This window comes from Echiichthys vipera, assembly GCF_963691815.1.
Source record: "Echiichthys vipera genome assembly, chromosome: 4".
In the NCBI taxonomy this organism is placed as follows: Eukaryota; Metazoa; Chordata; class Actinopteri; order Perciformes; family Trachinidae; genus Echiichthys; species Echiichthys vipera.
In genome coordinates, this window is record NC_139829.1 from 19,193,580 (window position 1) to 19,207,677 (window position 14,098).

At 38.9% G+C, this 14,098-nt stretch overlaps 2 protein-coding genes across 4 annotated transcripts in view; one reads left to right on the top strand and one right to left on the bottom strand.

Annotated features, from left to right (window-relative positions):
• Positions 1-8,472, top strand: gna14a (guanine nucleotide binding protein (G protein), alpha 14a; the record flags this gene model as incomplete). The annotated part of the gene is made up of 7 exons (XM_083912682.1): positions 1-121; positions 4,853-5,037; positions 5,281-5,435; positions 6,722-6,850; positions 6,960-7,089; positions 7,184-7,337; positions 8,282-8,472. The coding sequence occupies 7 exons, from the start codon at positions 1-3 to the stop codon at positions 8,470-8,472; spliced, it is 1,065 nt and encodes a 354-aa protein (XP_083768808.1).
• A 702-nt stretch (positions 8,473-9,174) lies between these two features.
• vps13a (vacuolar protein sorting 13 homolog A) overlaps positions 9,175-14,098 on the bottom strand; it is a 39,357-nt gene continuing 34,433 nt past the window's right edge. For all 3 annotated transcript variants that reach the window (XM_083912517.1, XM_083912518.1, XM_083912516.1), the window contains 6 exons: positions 13,848-13,971; positions 13,403-13,517; positions 10,998-11,083; positions 10,598-10,721; positions 10,371-10,445; positions 9,175-10,279 (listed from right to left, as the gene is read on the bottom strand). In XM_083912517.1, coding sequence (XP_083768643.1) covers positions 10,229-10,279; positions 10,371-10,445; positions 10,598-10,721; positions 10,998-11,083; positions 13,403-13,517; positions 13,848-13,971 — 575 coding nt within the window. In that variant the 3' untranslated portion in view covers positions 9,175-10,228. The remainder of the gene's footprint in view (positions 10,280-10,370; positions 10,446-10,597; positions 10,722-10,997; positions 11,084-13,402; positions 13,518-13,847; positions 13,972-14,098) is intronic.

Genomic DNA, 14,098 nt, shown 5'->3' on the forward strand with positions numbered 1-14,098 from the left:
ATGGCTGGATGTTGCGTGTCGGCGGAGGAGAAAGAGAACCAGAGGATCAACGAGGAGATCGAGAAGCAGCTGCGGAGAGACAAGAAGGACTCTCGCAGGGAGCTGAAGCTGCTGCTGTTAGGTGAGCATTACTGACTAGGGATCAAACCCGCACATCTGACTTATCCTTCTCACACAATACTCGGTGGCCCCAAATATAGACCGAAATATGCTCCAGATGGGATCAAACTCTTGGCGCGTACCTCAATCCTTACCCTTTCTGTCCCTTTCCGGCCAAAATATCAAAAAACAATCGTTCAAAGCTCTTAAAAATGTGCCTCTGAAGGAAAACCTCACTGCTTCCTGACCACACCTGGGCATGCAGGGATCGGTGGGATAGCAATCAGCAGCCTGTCGACTTAACTCTTTAAGTTTACATTTTATAATGTCGGGATAAACAGTCACTTTATAAAAAGTAGCCTATTCTCTTCAAATGTTTGATGAGTTGGAAAGATGCTGATAGATGACTGAGCATCCAGTATTAAAGTCATGAGCAGGCACAAGTTTCATATCTAACTGTTCTCTACATTTCCTTTATACTCATTCCTCTTTCTGCTCTCCGGATGTGGTGCAGTGCGCGCTGGCTTTCCCCGTTAACATTCAGGGTGTGAATGAGCAGCTGTGCGCCATGATCGTGCCATTGATGAGTGTATTTTGGACTTGAGTTGAATTGAATTATTTTTTTATTACAGTGCCAAAGCATATCAAAAGCTGTGTAAAGACACTTTACATATCGAGTAGGTAAAGACACTCAGAGAGTCAACAATTCCCCCATGAGCAGCAACAAGTCACACTATCTTTGATAATAGCTACGTTTGACCACAATGTCTGTTGCACCCTGTCACATTAGTTAATTGTTTGATTTATTTTATGTTAGCTTTATTTGATTTGATTTATGTCAGCTTATTATTACTCTGACCCTTTCCCATCTTTGTATTGAAACTGTTGCACAATAATTTCCCTCGGGATAAATAAAGCTTCTCGAATCTTGAATCCTTGAATCTTGAATAATAATAAAAGCAGTTCACACCTGCCACAGAAATACTGAAACAAGGCGACATGCAGATGATATTGTCCCTCCCTCTGATGAGACAACTGGACTTTTTTTCAGGGTAGCTGTCCTGTTGCATGGTTGTGATGTTTAAGCATGGTTGGGCTTTTATAGAGATTTTTATCATGTAAAGCCAAGTTTTTCACTTGTCCTGTGACAGTGAAGGGTGGGGACACACAGCTCACTTCGTGCTGTGAGTTCACTGACTCGGTCGAGGACACTTCAGCAGGTCTGAAGCCAACTGAGAAAGGGGCTTGAGACTTTAACCCAGGTTTTTCTTTTAGTGCTATGGTGCTGTGTTCAGCTGTGTAGCTTTGGGGACACTCCACAGATCAGAGAGTTGTCACATGACATCCAAAGAGTATCGATGACTCCATCGGTGCTCTGGACACCAAGAGTTTTTTCTTTTTACTGCAGCAGCGTGGGCGCACTTCAGGGACAGGAGCCATAGTCAAGACTTCGGTCAGTGGTGTGTTTGAAAGCCATAACTAGCTGCTGTGGGCGCGTCTCATGCAAAAGTAATGCAAATCCAGCCACGGACATGACATGAGCCGTGGGTTTGCCTCCACTGCTTTCGTTGAAAGGGCTTGACACAATTTATTGGAAGTCCCATTGAATTTGTTTTGAAAATTATTTTATAAGCTCAATGAGCGGTAGATGACACGCACATCATTGATAGTTTAGATCTGAAAAAAGGTGGTAGGCAAATTTTTAAAAAAAATGTGGATTCTGGTTGTGAGCGTTCTGAGAGTTTATATGAAAAGACACAGAAAACAGGTCAGTAGGCTGGTGAAATAGCTATACAAAGATTTACATGTCTGATGGACATACCAGTTCAGTGTACGTTTTGAAAAACTCTTGACATTAAAAGAACAATTTGGCAGAATTTGAACTGAAGTGCAGTCATGGTTAGAGATATTATTATATAAATTACACTATATGCATCGTCTTTCTATACTTTTTAAAGATTTTTCCAGGTAAGTCAAAGTATTATAAGCAATTAGCTGACAAAGGTATAAAGTAATCTGTAATCTTGGACATCTGTGAAGTATTTTAACAATAACATGTATTTACCTGAGTGACTCAGAGCTCTCAGTGGGTTTCATTAGAGTGGTCACAGTCAGGTCCCTGGAGGGGAATAAAAGATCAACACATTCTGCCTCTTCTGTCCATTCAGTCACCAGACTTTAAAAGCTGTAGGACGATGCAAACATGTTAACACTGCTCTATACAGTAAAGTGTGCAAGTACTGGTCAATTTCACTGCTCCTCGACATCATTGGAAAAACAGTGAAAGCATAAAGAAAGCAGGAATAAAGTATTATAACGGACTACCAACTAGGGCTGGGAGATAATTCAATATGATCATTTATCATCTTACAATTGAATCGATACCATGAAAAAAAAATACAACGATACACAACGTTGTCTAAATTGACAATAACGATCACATTAAACCAAATACTCAGAAGATGTTATCTGAAATACCTGAGGAGTATACAAACATAAGCTTTACCAAGTGATTATTTCATATAGAGAATTCATTTATTTAAATGACCAGAAAACATGCAGTACATCATATCGACCAGCCCTAATATCAACCATGTAGACGTGTACATTTAAATAGATGTAGTATCGATATTAAATATTAACAAACTAAAACTAATGCAAGCACAAAAGACACAAAGAGATCAGACAACAAGAACGGTCTAACTCATGAAGAGGAAAACAGAATTAGTTGGCAAAACATGGGGAAACAAGAATTAAGAGGATTGAGATTCGTGAAATATTTATTGGAGATCACTGTACTCTATTTAGTATAGTTGTGACATCACAACCGTACAGAAGTCCTAACGGCTTATGCAACAAAACAGTGTAAAATCAGTGGTGTCCCTTTAAGCATTTTAAATGTTTCTTTAATTTGAACAGTAATTCATCTCCAAATCATTCAGGATTTAATTTGTATGTGTGCTTATCTATTATAAAACTCATGATAGTTTACATGAGTAGTGATAATAGCAGCAGGAAGCAGGCACCACCACGATCAGCAGAGGCCTGCGAAACACCAAAGCACAAACATCTCCGGGGAAGAAGTTGAATTAGTAACTTGCACCGATGAGACATGAATGATACAGACAGAGAGGAGAAAAGCTCAGAGGAACAGGAACAGTTTTATCCCCCGGCAGACTAGGCCTATAGCAGCATCATTAAGGGCTTGTAAGCCCTAAATAGTTAGGGCTTACTAGCCCTTAATGAAGCTTTATCAAAGAGGAAAGTTTTAAAGAACAGTGCAGATTTTAGAGCCACTGAACTAACTACGGAAAACCCCACATTAAGGTGCTCTACTCAAAATAATGAAAAAAAAAGTGGGTGGGATTGCCTCGACACGGCTCTCAGCCCATTACTTCACTATATCTTTACACAGAAAATAGTTGTTTGCTACAATGTTAATGTTCTGAATATCGAGTAAAGTGCCTTTAAAGACAGGGACAAGTCACAATAAGAATGAACTTAATAACCTCACATAAATCCTACGAGAGACTTAAAAACCAGGAGGCATACAGTGATGAACGAGTGAGGCCTCTGAGCTACTTTAAAGATGACTCTGTCATGGCAGACATGCAGGATCGTGATTTGCCTCCATTTCAGTGCTTACTTGTCCGTCTTACCCAAACCCCCCTTAATCTCCAAGAAACTTGACTTGTAAACAGGGTGCATTCAAATCACGGACAATTTGTCTAAGCCTTGTTTGCTAAAATGTAAAGACTCAAGTATTCATGATGTCATGCAAAACAGCCAGGGAACACTGCATCCCCACTCAGAGTCTTCACAGAGCTTCAACACAGTTTGCTGACAGGCAGGGATACAGATGCAGGTGTATACCAAAAGACACACACACACGCACACACACACACACACACACACACACACACACACACACACACACACACAGAAGCACGCACACACACACACACACAAACACACACGCACACACGCACACACGCACACACGCACACACACACACACACACACACACACACACACACACACACACACACACACACACACACACACACACACACACACACACACACACACACACACACACACACACACACAGCAACGTTCAGTACTCAGGTCTGGTGACAAAAACACATTTGTTAAACAAATAGATTCAGCATCATGTGGTCTGAATGAGAAAATTAGGAGCTTGTGCTGTACGAACTAAAGAGAGACGTGTGTGTGTGTGTGTGTGTGTGTGTGTGTGTGTGTGTGTGTGTGTGTGTGTGTGTGTGTGTGTGTGTGTGTGTGTGTGTGTGTGTGTGTGTGTGTGTGTGTGTGTGTGTGTGTGTGTGTGTGTGTGTTTTACAAAGACAGTTAGTGAATTTAAAATTGATAGTCATTAAATGTAGGCCTTTTAACAGGGTGTGTGTCTGTTTGTGGAAAGCCTGTTTGTGTACACACACCGCTGACACTCTGCAGAGCCTCATGAAACTATCATGCACACACACATTGAGATGATATTGTCTCTGCTCTTATCCAATGTAATTGTGGGGGGTTATAAAATGCAGAATATGAATTAGTTGGTAAAACACACAATTGCTGGTTTATCAGGTAGATAGATCTATTGCACTATGGATTTTTTTTCAATACAAAGGTGACTGTACTATAATATTGTACTTCAACTTGACTCGTAGTAACAAGCAACACACAGATGAGTGTCAGAATGTGATATGGATTTAACCCTCACTGTATCCAACAGGTACTGGAGAGAGTGGAAAGAGTACCTTTATCAAACAAATGCGGATTATCCATGGAGGAGGATACACAGATGATGACAAGAAAAGCTACGCCAAACTGGTCTACCAGAACATCTTCACATCCATGCAGACCATGACCCGAGCCATGGAGGCACTTAACATATCTTTCACTAATCCCCAGAACCAGGTACTGTACAGATGGAGCCGAACTGGGTCTGCTACCTTTGTTGTTTTTTTTAAATCCAGGTTCATTTTGATACATTTTTTTCAACTTTATTTTCATTCATACATGCTGTCCTTTGTTTCAGCACAGACTCAGCTACAAGCCTGACTTATCATTTTGTAAATTTGACACAGTATAAACATGTGGGACACGTGGAATGAAGTTCTCTAAATGACAGACTGTCTGTCTGTATGTCTGTGTCCATAGAGCCACGCAAACTCAGTCCTGGAGGTGGAAGTGGATAAGGTGGAGGAGTTTGATAAAAACTTTGCAGAGGCTATCAGGAGTCTCTGGGATGATGCAGGGATACAGGAGTGCTATGACCGACGCAGGGAATACCAGCTGTCCGACTCCACCAAATAGTGAGCATTAGATGTATAACTTGTTGCTCAATACTATACACACTACTCTCTTCACTTCTTTCTAATAGTTACCACAGATATAAAAGAGGGTAGATAAAATAACAAGGTAATGCCTCAACTCCACAGAGTAAGGTCTAGAGGACCTAATGGTCCCATATCTCAAGAAGTAATATTTCCATGTCTTTTTTTATTATAGCAGGTCAAGGTGCTCTATAAATACTCACAGTATCAAAATGCTCAATCCAAAGAGAAATGCACACAGCCCGTATTCAGAAAGTGTGTCTTTAAACAAGCCATCAGGACTTCACTATACTATCAGGACTTCACTATACTATACTATACTATACGTTGGTAGAAGGGGAAGCTACACTGCTGCAATGGTGGTGCAGAGGATTTTAAGAGGGGGGTCGTAAAGAGACAGGCGCTATAATGGAGCGTTTAGATAGAAGGTGAATACATGTATATTCAGACAGAATGAGAAAATTTTAGTTTTTTTAATAGTCTATTAAAAACCAAAAACACAAGCATGAACCTGAATATGAGCATAACATGTCCCCTTAAGTAAGTAAGTACCTCTCTGACTCCTCATGTATTGAATAACAACAGGTTGCATTATCATACCTTCAATTCAAACATGCGCATGGTGTGTATTCTTATACTGATTGAGAATATTCAAACCTGACTACTTTAGCCCAATTTAAATAAGTAAAGAAATAAAGTATTTGATGGAGAAGACTTTGAGTAGTGAGACCTTAATATTGGGCAATACATGAATAAACCACCCTCTTTATCTTGCTGTGTCAGGCTGCCATGTTTAGTAAGTACAAAGACTGTAATGAGCACAGGAGCTGTCCCTTCTGATGACATAGATGAAAAAAATTAGCATTAATAAAGTTTCCTTTTTTGTGAAGCTACTGATGATAAAAAGGGAAAAGAAAAGCAACTGTTCTAAGCTTGTGGTTTCTATTTTTAGCTGTGCAAATGCAGTGCTAAAACACACTGTATTTGTACTTATCTACTACTTCTTTCCTATGATTTTGGTTTTAACGTCTCATCTATGTCTCACTAACAGACAGTCAGTAATTCAATGTCAATACTTACTTAATTGATGATGCACTGCGTTTAATCAACATGTAAGTGCACTTCATTGTATGGTAAGACACATCAGGGTTTTATTATTACGGCTCTTTCTACCTTTCTACACAAACTCTAACAAACTAACAAACCTCAACTGTTATTTTCCTTTGAATTTGCTCTCCTTGGGCTCATTTTCCTCCCGTTTTCAGCTATCTCAGCGACCTGGGTCGAATTTCTCAACCCTCTTATATACCCGACCTGCAGGATATCCTCAGAGTCCGAGTGCCAACCACGGGTATCATCGAATACCCCTTTGACATGGAGAATGTCATCTTCAGGTGAGATATACCATACAGTTTAACAGGTAAAGGTTTAAGTATGTTGCATTGGAGCAGGAAGCATCACAGGTTGACGTTGCTTGTTGTTGACAACTGGCTGTTGTGGCAGGATGGTGGATGTGGGGGGTCAGAGGTCAGAGAGGAGGAAGTGGATCCACTGCTTTGAGAACGTCACCTCCATCATCTTCCTGGTTGCGCTCAGCGAGTACGACCAGGTCCTGGCTGAGTGCGACAACGAGGTGAGAATTCAGCTCAACAGCAGATCATACCCCAGACTTGGACCCTTAAAAAATGTCTTTGTTACTTTTTTCTATGCTGTAATTTTCATTTCAGAACCGTATGGAGGAGAGCAAGGCTCTGTTCAAAACCATCATAACCTATCCCTGGTTCCAGCGCTCCTCCGTCATACTTTTCCTCAACAAGACTGACATCCTCAAGGAGAAGATCATGTACTCTCATATAGCCACCTACTTCCCTGAATTCACAGGTTAGTTTATTAAGTTTGTGCTTGTGAAGTACAACGCTCGCTAATTTATTAGGAACACCTACTAAAGTCCTGCATACTGACAGGTGTTTCTGTTTTGTCCTCCCCATTTATATCAATAAGGGCAGACTAAATAAACCTCTCTGTATAATACAGTGCATTTCAACAGCACCAGAATTTCATCCTCCAAACGCCTCTCTTTTTAAAGGTCCCATGTTCCCAATGAGGTTTTCTTTATCATTTATAAAGCAGGTTTAGGTGCTTTATAAATACTGTGAAAGTATCAAAACACTCAATCCACAGAGAAATGCACACAGTCTGTATTTAGAGACTGTCTTTAAACACGCGGTTACCACCACTGTACAGTAGAGACTTTGCAAGGTAAAAGTGACGCTACAGTCAGTCCCCGGCTGCAGTGACAGTCCAGAGACACTGAGAGCGCAGATCCAGAACACCTGGAAAGGCTGACCAATCATAGCAGACTGGGCTTTATCGGGAGGGGAGCTTAAAGAGACAGGCGCTAAAACGCAGTTCTTTCAGACAGAGGGTGAATACAGATGTATTCAGACAGTATGAGAAAATTATGTGATTTTTTAACATTAAAGCATGTGAACATGTTCTAGTAGAAATCCAAAATACAAGTACAACAAGTAAGAACCTAAACAAATTAACATCATATGGGACCTTTAAACAGTTTCAACAAAAACGTGTAGCTAACCATCATGAAGGAATAATTGAGTGTCGTATTAGACTGCATTAGTTTTCGCTAGTTTCACCAATAAACTGGCAACGAAGCAGAAAAGAGGAAATACAAAACAATGAAATGTCTCAGATTTGGTCTCTCGTCATATTTAGTGATATATTTCAGGCTTAAACAAATACTACAACGTTTTGATGTTGAATTTACTGATTTCTATGATTAAAATAATGTCAACCCTGAATTGCAGGACCTCAACAGGATAAAACAGCTGCTCAAGAATTCATCCTGAAAATGTATCAAGAACAAAATCCAGACAAGGACAAGACGCTGTACCCTCACTTCACCTGCGCCACGGACACAGAAAACATCCGCTTTGTCTTTGTGGCTGTCAAAGACACCATCCTCAGACACAACCTGAAGGAGTTCAATCTAGTGTAAAGAGGAGCGGGAGGAGAGCCAAGACAGGAGAATTACTTAAAACAAAACTTTACAGTTATTTTTCTTGGCTGTCTTATTAGAGAGCAATTAGATCCAATATTTATGGTTTCTTTAATCCAAATGGTTTAAATATTTTCATCTTTTGTGCCTGTAAAAATCCATCCAAAGAGAACACGAATGTAACAGACATACTGCACCCAAATTACTGTTTTTGTAGGTTATTGTCTGAAATGTAGTTTTTGTGTACTGTAGTTTTTTCCCCATGCCATTATAGAAATGTGCTGTAGAAGAATATCAGTGTGAAGTAATAACATTTGGGCTATTTATTTAAAAATATAAATAGTAATATATAGTAGTATAGTATATGGTTTCTGTTCATGCAGAAGCTGCAGGAGTGCCTTTAGTCCTGAGTTTTATGATTTAATATTGTAGATTTTTTTTCTAGCACTAAGCCACCTGTGCCTTATTTACTCAGGACAGTCAGCACAGCCACTGAGTTTGTTTAGATGTAAATAATCCAAGTTGTGCTTTGGAAAACTCTACACAACTGTTTCTTCTCAGGAGGAATGGAAATTATATTTATGAACATTTTCAATAAACAATTATAGTTACTTAATGAAGAGTGCAATTTGTGTGCTTGGGATTTTCTGGGTACAAGAAATACATTTGAAACACATTTTATTATGTATTTTAAAACACTGAGGAAAGTAATTAAGCCACTGCAGTGAACACTTTGCTCATAACATAAACATAAATGTCAACAGAGATATTTAGTTGTATTAAACTGCGGTGCACCCCAAAACATCAGCAAACCTTTTAAATGTACATAAGAGTTAACAGCAGCTGTTAATAATTAGCATTCATTTCTTTTAAATATACCTTTCTCTGCATAATTCATCAACATAATTGGCATTGCATATGTGTGGTATAAAAATCACAAAATTAAAATCTGTAACGCCATAATACAGACTATTGTGTGGGGATGAATATATACAGATCAATAATATATTAGATCAATATACAGCAGATTGATACATGTCAGTACGGTATAAAAATAGCATGCGGCTCTAAATCACACTGAACAGTCTTCCTCTTGCAGATGTAAAAAAGAAACGTGAAAATTGAGTAAAAAACAGGGTTTTGAAAAAAAAGTACATTTTGAATTATGTGTTACATACACACAACTTCAATCAGCTTCCCTTTTACAGTGTACAACATTAAATGTGCTAAAAAAAACTATGGTTAACTTGGCCTCAATGTTATCAAGCGGTTTTCTACCATGTCTCTTACTAGATGTTGCATGTCAGTGTAGCTTCTACAGCCAAACACAATAAAACTGAAACTGAATTAAATTGTGTTTTGCGAAATAAAGGCCTATGTAATCCTGAAATTCCATCATCATTTTAGACAGAAGCAGACAGTGAGAAGCTGCATTTGTAAACTCAAGACTTTGCATTACCTCTCGTAAAATAAATCATTAAAAATCAATTATGCATGTGCGAAAGGATGAGTGCAATCAGAGTGAAGCTGAGCTTCTGTGGTAAATTAATTTGAGAATGCTGCCCCTTTATAGCACTCTTGTAAGCACGCACACACACGGGCACGCACACACACGGGCGCACGTACGCAGCATCATCTACCATGACTCACACATGTAGGTAAAGTATCATGCAGTAAATAACAAAGGCACTGACACACACAGACTTTGTGTGTATTTTTTTTTTTTTTTTTATCATTTGTCGCTCTTCCTGATGACTCAGTATTTGGGTAAACTCTCTCTTGCGTCGTCCAATCTGGAAAGAACCCACTAAAAAGAAACACAAACCATAGTTAGAGCTCATTTATGCACAATCATTTCCACGTAGGATTATATAAACATAAGGAAATGGCCAACTTACCTTGGCTATCTCAGGAGTTTTAAAGTTTATGATCTTCCCAAATTCCTTGGCATGGAAGACGGACTTCACTCTCTCCTGTGGTACACGAGACCAAGAACACATTTAGTGCAATTATCTGCTAAATGATTGTTTAAAACCAGTTATAAATCTGTAAAAATGCAAGTCTCCTCTGGGGGAACAAGGAAACTTCTGATGTGCATCTTAGGTGTAAAAGTTTGCTGTTGTACCTTAGCCTCAATGCGAAGTCTGCGGTCCTCTACAATCATTGGGTCCTTGGTGAACTCTTCAAACAGATACTGCCATTCACAGGTCAGCTGGCCAAATGTGCCTTTGGTCACAAAAAATATCCCCCTTGAAAAGAAACGACATTAAGAGGGTTAGGACTCCATAGGTAAAGGATACAGTATACTGTTGCAAAAGGGCACAGAAATATTATCTCCATTTACAAAAACACAATAAAGTTTACAGCGGATCAAAAACATACAGTCAAAATGATCTGGGATTTGACATTTTCATGGGTGTTTGTGAACATGAAGAGAAAAATTAAATGTAATGCTCATCTCCAACACAACTCTATCATGAAGAGAAAAGGAAAAGGCAGACAAATCAGATGCCAAAAACACTCACCTCTTGGTTATCATGAGGAAATCTGACTCATTGACCTTGGCATGAGCAAAGTATCTGTACTTGGCGAAACGTCCGTTCTCAATTTTCTAAAGAAAGACAGAGAGCAAGAAAGAGAGTGAGTGAATATTTAAACAAACAGCAGGACTTAAAAGATAATTCTGAATTGGACTAAAAACATAAATGCCAAGATGTCCATGTATCATGATAACATATATTCAAGTGAATTCAAACAACAGCATACTGTAAATAAGCACAAGTTAAAATGGTCCTCTGAAAAAAACTGTGAAAATATTGTGGGTTAATGAGGAAAGATGGGATGAAACAAAGACAAAGACAATGGCAGGTACAAGTTTAAAATATTAACATTTTATTGTGAACAGAAGGGCAGTGAATAGTGGCAGTGAATGACAGAATGATAAAACAAACAAAGTCACAAAGAAAGAAGACAATGTTGATGATGTCAAGATTTTTTTGGAGAATGAAAAAATACATAAACGATGAAAAAGAAAAGTTTCCTTTGTAGCTTGTAAGAAAATTATGAAAGAAGAGAAGGAGTTAAATAATAAAAGATAAAGACAGTCAAAAAAAATAATCTACACATCAAGTTATTAAAAAACAAAAAAAAATACTATGTAAATAAAACACATTTCTTCAGTTATTCAGGGTCCTTTCTTTGCTTTGTTGAAATCAAACTTTGACTCCGGCACAGACAAAGCACTAACGCTACGCTACAGCTATCACTTCTAGCTAGTTTTACTCATCACCCTCATCCTCTGAGCCACTTCTACGCCATTCACTGTCGGCCAATCTCCTCTGTGGACACGACAAGAGAGAACAGTCAAGGTCAGAGCAGAGAGAACCAAAGCCTGTTTCTACCCAGACAGCAACCGTCTCACTGTTGATTGAAGACAGATCAAAACCTCTCACACCAAGGTGAGAGTGTTTGGCGTTGTGTCTCTTTTCTTTATATTTTTGTCTAAATGCCATTTGTTTCTGTTAAACTGCTTTTCTGTCAAGAGTCATCCACCCAAAGTAAAAAGTAAATTTAATGCAGTCACAATCTATTTGAAGCCAGCAGTATTTAACTTGCTACAACAGAAACAAAGCATGAAATGTGACATCCACTTCCACTTGATTTATAGTTGTGTTACACGTGCCATTAGTCTTCATTTGGCATAGGAGAATAATCTGTCACTAACACATTACCAGACAAACAAATCTAGCCTAGGTGTAAAGCTAATGATACAGATGTGTGACAAATTAAAGGACAAGCCTGAATTAAATGACAGGAGAAACATAAGGGATGCAGATGCTTCTACACAGGACATCGGTTTGATAGGAATGAAAATGCTTTTGCAGTCACCAGATCTGGACCAAAGTGACGTCTTGGACACTTTGAACACTTTTCACCACCTTCGCCAAAACGCCAAATGAGGGAATAATCCTCCAGTAGATTTCAGATACTTGTAGAATCTTTACGAAGGAGCGTCAAAACCGTTCTTGAGGTTCGCTGAGGCCCAACACCCTACTGAGGCACTTTAATTTGTCACCTATCTGTAAATCTTTACTATTAGGCAAACATGGTAGCTCTGACCTGAGACTCGAAAGCAATGACTGCAACCCACTCCATCCAGCTCGACTGCTACATAATGCAGCACAAAGTGACCCACAGTTTATGCTCATAGCTTAAATGACGCAGAACTGAATTACTTTGAAAGATACATTTAAATATACTAATATGAGAAACCCATTCTGCTAAATCACATTCAGCTCAATGTACTGATAAAGAATTTGTTAAGCCGAAACCTCAAAGGCAAACATAATTTGCCAAAAGACCCTAACTACATTGTGTTATTTGAGTAACAGTGTGGAGCAAAAACAGCGAGGTAGTCACAATACACAGAAGCCCTGCTGCTGACAATTACACACTAATTGCCTATGAATAAGTGAATCAACACTGTGCTTTAAAGTAAAATGTTGAGTGTTTTCCTCCATTATCACTTATTTATTTTGGTTTCAAATGTGTTATTTTGTGTTTAATCACTGAGAACTGAGCAGGATTGCTCTCTTTATTAACAGGAAGGGACAATACAATCGATTAATTAAGTGCAAGGATAATTTTCCTTTTTTGTAAGAAATGAATGTCGGTATGTGTGTGCCTGCATGTATGCACACTGACACACACAGTCACAGTCCACTAGCAAACTTGGGCACAAATGTTTAGAGTGCACAATGGATGCATTACTTAACACATGGTAAAGTCACAGAAATCTAAAAGAAAATTAAATAGTGACAATATTCCGTTGTATTAAAGTTTTCCTCACCTCAGTCAAATCAACAATATTAACCAACCTTTATTAGCCAAGGTCTGTCTTTGGAGAGCAGATTAGACTTTTTTGTCCTACCTGGAGCATCTGACTGCCGAGGCCCTCCCTCTGCTTATATGGTCGTATGACACCATCCTCGTGAATGAAGCGAGGAGGACGCAACGAGGTGACATCTTGTGAAGTCTCTGCTGCCCTGAAAATGAGACAAAATGCGCCTTTTGAAAACTCATGAAACAGGGGTGTGTGTATATATCTACATACAGTATATATATATATATATATATATATATATATATATATATATATATATATATATATATATATATACATACATACGAGTGTGAAAGTATGTAAAATCAGACATTCAGCACCCCCATGATCCATTGTTTCATAACCACATTTTGCACATTTTGCAACGATTCGACTGTCAGATTGGCAGGCGAAACAGGCAAATATACACTAGTTATGTAAGCACATGAACACCAGAGCACACATCCATTGACATACATAGACATAAACAAACCTCTTGATCCCTTGGAAAGTACTGCTGGCCATGTCAATAATTCCTCCTGTAGGTCTGGCTACGGCACCGACCAGGCCTTTCCCAACACCTTTAAAAAAGCCTGCTGCACCCTCCTTCTGGGCTCCTGCAAAATAACACATCGTCACATTTATGAAAACTGATATGAGGACCTCCTGGAATAAACAGAGCTGCTACACTGTTCCACAAACAGGACAGAACCCACAGTTACATCGTACTAATATTTAGCTTTT